A 10,602-nucleotide genomic window follows, 5' to 3' on the forward strand; every position below is an offset into this window, starting at 1 on the left:
CGCTAATTACTCTCTTTCCTCCAGTTAAAAATGTGGTTCTGAACTGGTTCTCTCTTTCATTGTTAGGGGTATCAACACATCTGGAACCTTGCTGTCGCTCCTTTCTTTGATAGTGCCTACCACTTCCGTGTCGCTGCACCGGTAAGCTTTCTAATTTTCTTGTCAGTGAGAAAGGAAGGGATGACTAAAGAAAGAAAGTCTTAGAATGACAGTTTATCCTGACATTAATTTTTCTCCTTTTCCTCCTTTTCTGACAGGATTTAGCTGACTGTTCAACGGATCCGTATTTTGCTGGGATATTCTTTACAGATTACTTCTTTTACTTCTATCGACGCTGTACCTAAATTATTCAAGTGTGGTTAGAGACTCTATTGAAGAAAAGTACTCAGTTCATGGAAACAAAGCCACTTGCAAGTTTTTTCTTCTTTAGTAAAACAATCACATGTTGCCAAAGGTTCTTTCAGGCTCCAGTTTCCAACAGTTTGGGGCATAAATACGAAGAATAAAGTGCTGAAACTTGAGATAGTGTGGAGTTTGATTTTGCCATGTATGTGAAGAAAGCATTTCGTGGAGTAATCAACTCTGTTGGAGTTGAAAACACTACATCTTGTATAAAGGAAGCTGTGAGGTCAAAATAAGCAAATTTAATTTGACTTGAACTTACTACATTTCAAAGCTTTAGAGGAAAACAAAAAAGGCACATTTCAGCCATGCCAGCTTGGACCCATTAAACTAGACTTTTGAGAATGTGTCATATGGGGAGGAAGGGATGGTATCTGATGCTAAAATCACATGTAGGCAAACGATTAAAAGTTCTATGTGTGAGCACATATATTACATGCTCTAGAGAGTCTGGAGAAACAGTAGCAGCTCAACCATGCATACTTTGCTTGACAGACACTGAATTTTCTGCATAGTGAGAGATTCTGTCTTGTGAAGTCCTATCTTGTGACTTGTGGTGTTTAACTCTCAGGCAACAGAGTTTCATTTGATCTTCCAGTTGCCATTGCTTTTTTTGGACCTATTTTGGTTTTAGTTTTCCTTCTTCATATGTGAGTTTCTTTTACAGAGCACGAAAGTCTGTCTTTATTGTTTACAAGTAGATGAGTTTTAAAGAATAGGAGCAATAGTGCAGTGGGTAGGGACATTTATTTATCTTGCACACGGCCCACTTGAGGTTCATTCCATATGGTTCCCAAAACCTTCTAGGAGTAATTCCTGACTTATAAACAAGAGTAACCCCTGAGCACTGCTGGGTATATGGCCACAAAATAAAATAACAAACCCCTTCCCCAATTAGATTAGGTTTAGATACATCTACATGGGGTGTACATTTCCCAACCTAGACTGGCCAAAAATCTCCTAAGTGTATCAAACTCATTTTTAATTAATTCTGATTTGGATGCAGAGAGGGAATTTGTGCTAGAGTGGGTGTTGGACCACAACTGGTTGTGTTCAGGGCCTATTCCTAGCTCTGCTTTCAAGGATCAGTCCTGGTAGTGCTTGGAGGACCATATGTAGTGTTGAGGATTGAACTGGAGTCAGCCTTATGCAAGCAAACACCTTAATTCCTATATTTTCTCTCCACCCTGGCCTATGAATTCTGATGTTTTGATATCAACTGCCTTGAAGACCTAGAGGGATCATACCTCCCTGAGTTAGTCATTTCTTAAAGGTGCTTTCAAAAATAAATCAACCGTTCCAGAGTCCATACCTCCGCCAACTCCTTTATCAGGTTTTCACACCATCCACCTTTCCTAATCAGCTGAGGGCCAGGTACCAGGCAAACAGAGGTAATCCTTAGGGCCCAGAGCCTGCTGAAATGATTTGAAGGTGTCAATCTGAATCAGCTTACCCTGCCTTTCTTGTTCCTTTGGAAACCACCACAAAGGCTTTTGTTCTTTGTTCTTCTCTCCTCTCCCCTGTTGCCTCCTGACCAACTTTGGTACTTTCCCCTGTGACCTTGAGACATGGCAATGTCCCTTGCTCTCAAAATTTGTGGACAAGTGATTTTTTTTAAGATGGCAGTCATCTCCTGGTCTATTGACTCTTATATATAAACCCAAGTTTCTATTAATATCTTAGAACATAGATATACAGACCATTGCTCCAGGTAACAATACTGGTAATTGACTGACTTCTATTATTTTACTGTCAGCAGCAGTGATTCGGAATTTATAATAAGAAACATCTATGTGATCTTTGTCTACTCTTCCGGACTCCTAAAACCCTTAAGTGCTGAGAGAAAGAAACATACCTTTTCTGTTTTGTTTTGTTTTGTTTATGGCCACATTGGGTGGTGCTCAGGGGTTACTTTTGAACCCAAGATGGCCTGGCAAGCACTGCTGTACTATCTTTTCAACTCTAAGAGAAAGGCATTCTTTGTTATGTTTACAATTTAACTTTTGGACACACCTAAAGAGATGGGATGAGCACCAAGAGAAACAGACATGTAACGAACAGGTTGGAACTTTTAGTTTCAGCCGCTAGTCCTCCTGGGAAGGAAGTTGAGTTGGAAGTTGAGTTCAATCGCTAAAGACCAATGATTTAATCAATTGTGGATATGTAATAAGTTCTCCATAAAAACCCAAATGGCAGGGTTCAAAGAGCACACCCTTTTCCCACACCTTGCCTGACGCATTTATGTGGCTATTCATTTTTATAAGTGAGTAATCTAGTATGCAAATATTTTTCTCATTCTATGAGTCCATCTATCAAAGTTGTTTAATCTTAGGAGTTTATGGTAGTTTCAGATTGGCAGTAAGTCTACCAGAAGCAAAGGGCCATCCTGAGCTTGTTAACTAGGTGGTCTCGAGTTGTGTGGAGAGCAGTCTTTTAGGACTGAGCCTTCATTGTGTGAGATCTGATGCTCTCTCCAGGTAGAATTGAGTAAAGTGGAGTTAAATCATAGAATACCAAGCTGATTGATATGTGAGAATTAATGGTTGGTGTATGGTAAGATACCACTGCATTTCAATAAAAATTGGGGTCCCAAAATACTTAGATTGTGAGTCAATTTAAATGAGATTTTTGGGGTCTTGAGAGATAAATAGCTCAATGAGCTAATGCTGCTGTTCCCCAGGAACCACACCGAAACCAGACACCATTGGTATAATCCACAAACCATTATATAAAATCAGTAAAATATAACAGTTGGATATTTTTCCCTTACAGTAATTAGTAGTAACAATATATCCTCTTCTTTTTTCAAATATTATTAAGCATGTACCATATGGATGAAAAATTCTAAGACACCAATTATCAAGAAAAAATATGGTCCTTGCTTTTACAGAAGGCATTTTGAAACAGACTTATGTACATAACAGTGTCCATCAAGGGCTTAGACTTTAGAAACACAGTCTTTGCATTTCATTCAGTGAACTGTATCTATATATCCGTAGGCAAATTGCATAACTATCTAAGCTTCAATTTCTCCTGCTTCAGAGAGAACAAGGATAGTATCTACAACATTGGATTAAGAGAGATAAAACATGTCAAGCACCAGAAGGTTCTAAATAAATCTGAGTTGTTATACCTGCATAGATCAGACTCATTATGAGGATTACAGAAAGATTAGAAAGGAATTGAATGACCCTCACATATAGACTGAGGCATTTTATCCACTATGAAAACTAAACAGCCATTGAATGTATGCTCATGTATTGCATCATGCTTATGGCATTTATTTGTACCTGGAAGTTTCTTTTCCCTTTTATTTACAGCAGAGTCTTTATAGAAAATTGAATATGGTAGTCAATTCTTGGGAGGAATTTTCTAGGATTTCTTTAGTTTTTTGGATTCAGATTCAAACATGGTGTTTCTGAGTTATAGTTCCAGCCTATCCTGGCATGACCTACATGTGTAAGTTGTGTCACCACTTTTTTTTTAATAGCATCCCATGTGATTGGTATGGGAGAGACTCCATTAATTTGACTCTCCTCGTAAAGGAATACTTGTCAGTGGCAGTTACAAGAGTTCTCAGCACATAAATCCTTTGCTCTAATTAGTCACTTCTGTTCACAATATGGGAAGTTCGACTATGTAATTAGTTCAGAAATGTTCACCATAGGATATCTGTAAAATGAATATTCAGTTCCTCATAAATTTACCAGTATTTTCTTCTGTAGAAAACCACGAGAAATGGTCAAAAGTTAAGTGCATCTGTGGTCATCTGTTATAACCTAGGTATAGTTTAACTTGTTAGATGAACAGACTTGCAGGAAGAGTGTCATTGTTTTTTCTTTTAAATATTTTTGCAATTGAGTGATGTCTACTCTGGACCATGTGGCTTCAGGACAAAAGTTGTTTTTCTTATGTTAGGAGAATTGTCAAACTCTACATGAAATGCTTCCAAATTCCAGGAATGGAAATGTTTATTAGATTTTATTCTTTTTTTTTTTTTGGTTTTTGGGTCACACCCGGCGGTGCTCAGGGGTTACTTCTGACTGTCTGCTCAGAAATAGCTCCTGGCAGGCACGGGGGACCATATGGGACACCAGGATTCGAACCAACCACCTTTGGTCCTGGATCGGCTGCTTGCAAGGCAAACGCCGCTGTGCTATCTCTCTGGGCCCTAGATTTTATTCTTAAAGCTCATCATTGTAATCTAATTATGAGAAAGATCCAAGACAAATCCCAATAGGACAGGCAATAAAATACCTGCTCTGTACTCTTCACAATTGTCCAGGGCACAAGAAACAGGGAAAGTTCGAGAACTGATCACAGCTGGATTTAAAAAGCCCCAGTGACAAAAGGACGTGTGATAGCTTTGATAAGACCTTAGAACAGAAAAAAATATTGGGTATAACAAAGGCAATCTGAGTAAAGTATATTAACATTCTTTTATTTATTCATTTAATGTTAAGATATTTGTATCGGGGAGATTAGAATGGGCTGTGGAAACTCAGTTTCTCCATCTTTCTATACATTTGAATTTGCTCAAAAAATTAAAATTTGTTGTTATAAAGGTCAAAAAGTAGTCCATTAAATCTAGTCTAAAATGTCATATGCTTTCATCACATGCCATTTTTGAAAACAGGGTAAGTTTAAGCCTGAAAAACAAGTAGTTTACAAAACTTAAGGTAATTCCAAGTTCTTAATTCCCCACTTTGCCAATTACTTTTCAGATTCTACATATATATTATTTTAATTATCCCAAAAGTATCATAGAGGAACATTATGTAACATAAGACATAAATCACATAAATAGCACAAAATAATTATAATCAAGTAAAATTATAATAATTTTTTGATTTGGGGGCTAGATATGGTAGACTTGGGCTACTTCTGACTCCATGATGCTCATGGGTTACTCATGACAGAACTTGAGGGATCATGGGGAACTGGGAATCAAACCTGGGCCTCCTGGATTGTGGAGAACTAGTGCTAGAGTCTATTGCACGCTACCAATACAGATTCTATCTCTGGCATTGCATATGGTCCCCCAGTCCTGCCAGGAGTGATCAATGAGCACAGAGCTAGAAGTAAGTTCTGATCACTATTGGGTATGGCTCCAAAACAACAGATGAACAAACCTGAGCCTCCAGAATGCAAAGCCTGTGCTCAACCCATTGAGCTACCTTTCCAGCCCACAAACCTTAATGAGGTCTAAAAAAAGTCAAATGAGATTTTGAAAATTCTGTCATTTTTAAAGCAATTCAACCATAAAATTTAGCTAAAATTATAAGGATGCATGTATTCAACCCTCCAGCATTTTTAAAAATAAAAAAAATTTTTTAGAACTTATTACATACCTCTTTTCAATCTTTATTTTGTTCTTTCCTATATTTTTGGATTTCAACTTCAGAGGTGAAATGAAATCCAACTTTAGTTGATTCCCAGAAACATATTATTTAAATCATGAAACCACAGGTCCTTTAAGAGAAAAGCACAAGACAATTTGATTTATAATTTAAAAAGTACTTTCATAAAATTTCTCTCACAGATTCTAATAATAACCTTGTGAACTTGGGAGCAAGAGGAATTATTCATATTTCCTCATTCTATGGTTAAGGAGACTGGTACACATACTCATTAAACAAAGAGAAGAGTGGGCCAAAGTGGAAGTACAGTGGGTAGGGCACTTGTCTTGCACACAGCTACAGCAGGTTTGTTTCCTTGAGCCCCATATGGTTCTAGAGTACACTGGGAATAACCCTTGAACTCAGCCAAGTGTGTCCCAAACAGAAAAATAAAAAAAAAAAACAAGGATAATAAGTGAATTAATCTTTATGGTGTTAAATTTAAACCCTTCCCATACAGTACATATCTTGTTCACTAAAGATTTAAACAATATAAATTTACTTCTCATAGTTCTAGGAATTGGAAGGCAAAAATCAAGGTGACTGTCTCTGGAAAAGGTTCTCTCTTATTGTTGTAAATAACTGCCCTCTCATTGTGTCCTCACAGGGCTTTTCTCAGTGTAAGAGGTCGAAAATCACCCCATAACTTCATCTAAACTTTATTGTCATCTCAAGCCCCATCTTTAACATACTTTGGAGGGCCAAAGAGATAGTACAAGAAATAAGGTACTTGCCTTGCATGCAGCTGACACCAGTTGGACCCCTAACACCACATATAGTTCCCTAGAACTGCCAGGGGTTTCTCCCAAAGCACCACTGGGTATGTATCCCCAAACTCACCAATACAAAAACACATAGAAAAGTAGAGGTTCAATATGAGAATTTGAGAGGGAGACTAATCAGTTAATGGCAGTGCATTATTAACCCTGGGGATTCTCTTTCATTTCTTTGCATCTTTGTAGTTTGCAAGAGGCAACCAACTTAGATATAGAGGCAATGTGTTAAGAATGACACTCATTAGTGATGTCACCAAGACATACATGTGAACTGGATATATTCTAAGTTTGTGTGTGTGTGTGTGTGTGTGTGTTTTGGCCACACCCAGTAATGCTCAGGGGTGACTCCTGGCTATTTGCTCAGAAATTGCTTCTGGCTTGGGGGACCATATGGGACGCCGGGAGATTAAACCTTGGTCATCCTAGGCTGGTGCGCAAGACAGACAGACGCCTTATGCCCTGCACCACCGTTCTGGCCCCGTGAACTGGATATATTCTAAAGCATTTATCAATAGTCATAAAACAGAATGGAGACCACCAAAGGGAAGAATGAGTAGACTTTGGGTTCTGGCCACTGCATTACGCTCATTTATGTGGTGCCTGAGCTTAGCAATCCATTTAGAAATACTATCCATCCCACTTGGAATACTTCAGAAAAAAAGCTTCACTTGGCATAGCTTCAAGAGGTTTGGCTTTCATTTAGTCAAGAACGTGTGTCTGTTTCTAAAGAGCCAGTTGAGCACTTAAGAAGCCTCCAAGGATTTAGAACCTAGTGCATTTTTGATGAGAGGTTGTTTAAAGTTTATAGAAGCACAACTTTAGAGATTTCTAACTTACCAACAGCATTCAGCATACAGCTTCGCCTTTTCTTGGCTTTATTGATGATGGGGAAAGTTTCTGTCAGTTTTAAAGGCATAGAACTGGAAGAAGGTTAGCAAAGATCAGAGTCTCGAGCCTTCTTTTAGTCATATGACACCATCCAAATATCAAATTAGAGCATATTTAGAAAAGACTCTTAACAAATGTCTTAGCTAGAGTTAAACTCTCAGTCCAATTTTAGTTGCATCAATTTAACCTTTCCTTTATTTGTTTTTTTTTTTTGGGTTCTACCCATTGGAAGGCAGGGTTCTCCCAGCAGTGCTCACACATGGAATCATGCTGTGTTGTAGAACAAACCTGGAACTCCTATGTTCAGAGAATGCACTCAGTCATGGAGCTTTTTCTCTAGCCCTGATCTCCTGTTTAGACACAAAACTGGGGGCCCGGAGAGATAGCACAGCGGTGTTTGCCTTGCAAGCAGTCCATCCAGGACCAAAGGTAGTTGGTTCGAATCCCGGTGTCCCATATGGTCCCCCGTGCCTGCCAGGAGCTATTTCTGAGCAGACAGCCAGGAGTAACTCCTGAGCACAGCTGGGTGTGACCCAAAAACCAAAAAAAAAAAAAAAAACCAAAAAAAAAACTGGAAAGAGAATTAGATACAAAGCCAGGAAATGTCTACACTTAGCATAATCATTTGCTATTGGTGTTAGTTAGATACTTAACTTTTCCGGTTGTATTATCTGCTTACAAACTTGAGTCCATACATGATCTGACTATCATGACTACAAAGAATTTTATGTGAGTCCTGTCTAACGTGGAAGGTCCTGTAGCAAATGTAAGAATCAAACATTTGTAGGGACCAATTTATACTGGGATCAATGGAAGTGGTTTTGGGTCCCCTAAGCATTGTTTGGGATGCTCTTGTCACCTAACCAAAATAAACAAACAAATAAATAATAATAAAACCAAAACCAACCCTCTTAGTCCCTGTTGTACTCTGTGTGTGTGTGTGTGTGTGTGTGTGTGTTTGTGTGTGTGGTCCCTATAGCAGATAAAGTGCTTGTCTTTCACACAGCTGACCTAGGCTCGATCCCCAGCAGCCCATATGTTTCCCAGAGCACAAGCAGGAGTAATTCCCAAATGTAGAATCAGAAAGTAATCCCTGAGCATTGCAGAGTGGACCCTCCCTACAATACAAAACAAAACAAAACAAAACAAAACAAAAGACAAAAATAAACCAAACCCTAAAATCATTAGGAATGGCTTGGGGATTCTTTTTAAGAGGGGAAAAAATTTGGACATTCTCACTGTCTGAAAATTAAGTTCAGTCATTGTTTTAGGGTAAGTTATCCACATTTACATCCACTTTATATGGAAAGCAGATTGCCTAGTACATATTAGATGTCCAATCAAGATTTATAAAATTTTTCCTCTTATTTACCAGGAATCAAGCATCATGGCAGTCTAGAACAGTACTGAATTCTCTTTTACACTGTGATTTGTTTTTCATTGCTATTTACTCATTGGAATATTCTCTCCTCCAAGAATATTTAAAACAACCCTCAACGACTTTCAACAGAAACCAGAAAACCAAAGAGCCTGTTGGAGGATTTTAGAGCCTGTCTCAGCGCTGGCTTATTTACCAACCCTACGATGCTGCTGCATTTGTTTTTCTGTACAGTACAACTGCATGAGTACCTGAAGTAAATGCAGATTAATTGAAAAGTATTTACTGAGTGTTGCATAATGTATCTAGACAGTGAATGCATGTGAAATTAATTAGGCTGCTGGAGTGGCTTTTACCCTGAAGTCAAAGGTACAGGGCCTGTCCTCCTAAACAGTTATTGGAAAACATTTCCTTTTAGCATGGACATATTTGGCTTTCAGAAGGTCTGACATTATCAGCAGGAGAGCCACAAATCAAGATTCTGTTAAGAAAAAGCTCCACAGGCTGGGTCGACAGCTAAAAGGACTGAAGCATCTGTTTTACCTATATAAGACCTATATATTTGTGATTTGATTATTATATTATATAATATATAATATATAATATATAATATATATATAATATATCATAATCACATACAATGTATGTAATTATATAATATATAATCACAGAATGACATGGATTTCCAGCATAACCCAGGCAGTTCCCTGGACACTGCCAAATTGGCCCTGGTGGCCTTCAGCACAAGAAGACTGGAGTATCCTGGTCTTTTGGGCCCTTGTACTGAATTTCCTGTTCATTTGGCTAGAATCACTGGGAATGACCCTGGGTTTCCTAAGCATTACTTGGGAGGCTCCTCCCACCCAATCCAAAACAAACACCCCACACCACCCCCCAATAAAACTCTCTTAGTTATTTCACAGTTTGCAGCTAAGTAAACACTAGTATAGATAATCTTTCGCACATTCAACCCCACTCTCAGGGAGGTTTTTCTTTCTTTCATTCAAATGTTTGTAGAGGATAGTGCTAGAATCCAAGGGAGGCGTGGCATTATTCCTGGCCTTTTTGGACATCCATCATCAAATGGAACAGCCAGTTTCTCTCTACAGCTACACAGTGTACCCTGACCCAGGATGAACAGACAGTGCCCACTGACACGGGGGTGGGGGTGGGGGATTGGGGGGTGGGCAGTTAATAGTGTCTCTCAGGCCAACGAAAAAAGAGGATGTAAGAGAACAAACCAGGAGACCCTGAGCAGGAAGACTTATCAAGGCCGACTGCACTGAAAAGACTGGTTGTGTCTCTGGTGGTTCTTTTCTTTTTGGGTATGATTTTAAATTTTGTGTTCTTTTCTTGAAAACAGAAAAAGGTGAAAGCAACATGTGATTTTTTTTTTTTCAAATCAGACGAGATATGAGCTGCAGTTTACTAAGAGCTGCAAAATGAATCAGTGCCATCCCCACCTATCTGAGCCAGTGCTTTGACAGAAAGACACCCCTTCTTTTTCCTCTACTCCAGAGCCAACTGTCTCGGGAGATTCAAGAGAATTACAGAGAACACAAAACTTACAGGTGGAACATGCAATGACTCAGGGAGCTGGCATGCAATGATTCAGGGTGGGGTGGACAAGTCTTGGACAGAAACTATTGCACTACAGGTAATAATTCTTGGGGAGTACTTGTTCGTGGGTCTTCTGGTTCTGAGCATAGAGTTAGGAATAAGTCCTGAATATAGTTGGAAATGGCCCCAAAACAAAAGA

At 38.8% G+C, this 10,602-nt stretch overlaps 1 protein-coding gene across 1 annotated transcript in view; it reads left to right on the plus strand.

The window, feature by feature from the left end:
• The window catches only part of MYRFL (myelin regulatory factor like), a 161,232-nt gene extending 160,888 nt beyond the window's left edge, over positions 1-344 (plus strand). The window contains exons 26-27 of the mRNA XM_049783028.1: positions 67-141; positions 258-344. Of these exons, the coding sequence (XP_049638985.1) occupies positions 67-141; positions 258-344 (162 nt within the window). The remainder of the gene's footprint in view (positions 1-66; positions 142-257) is intronic.
• The last annotated feature ends 10,258 nt before the right edge of the window (positions 345-10,602 follow it).

Source organism: Suncus etruscus, chromosome 11 (genome assembly GCF_024139225.1).
Source record: "Suncus etruscus isolate mSunEtr1 chromosome 11, mSunEtr1.pri.cur, whole genome shotgun sequence".
Taxonomy (NCBI): Eukaryota; Metazoa; Chordata; class Mammalia; order Eulipotyphla; family Soricidae; genus Suncus; species Suncus etruscus.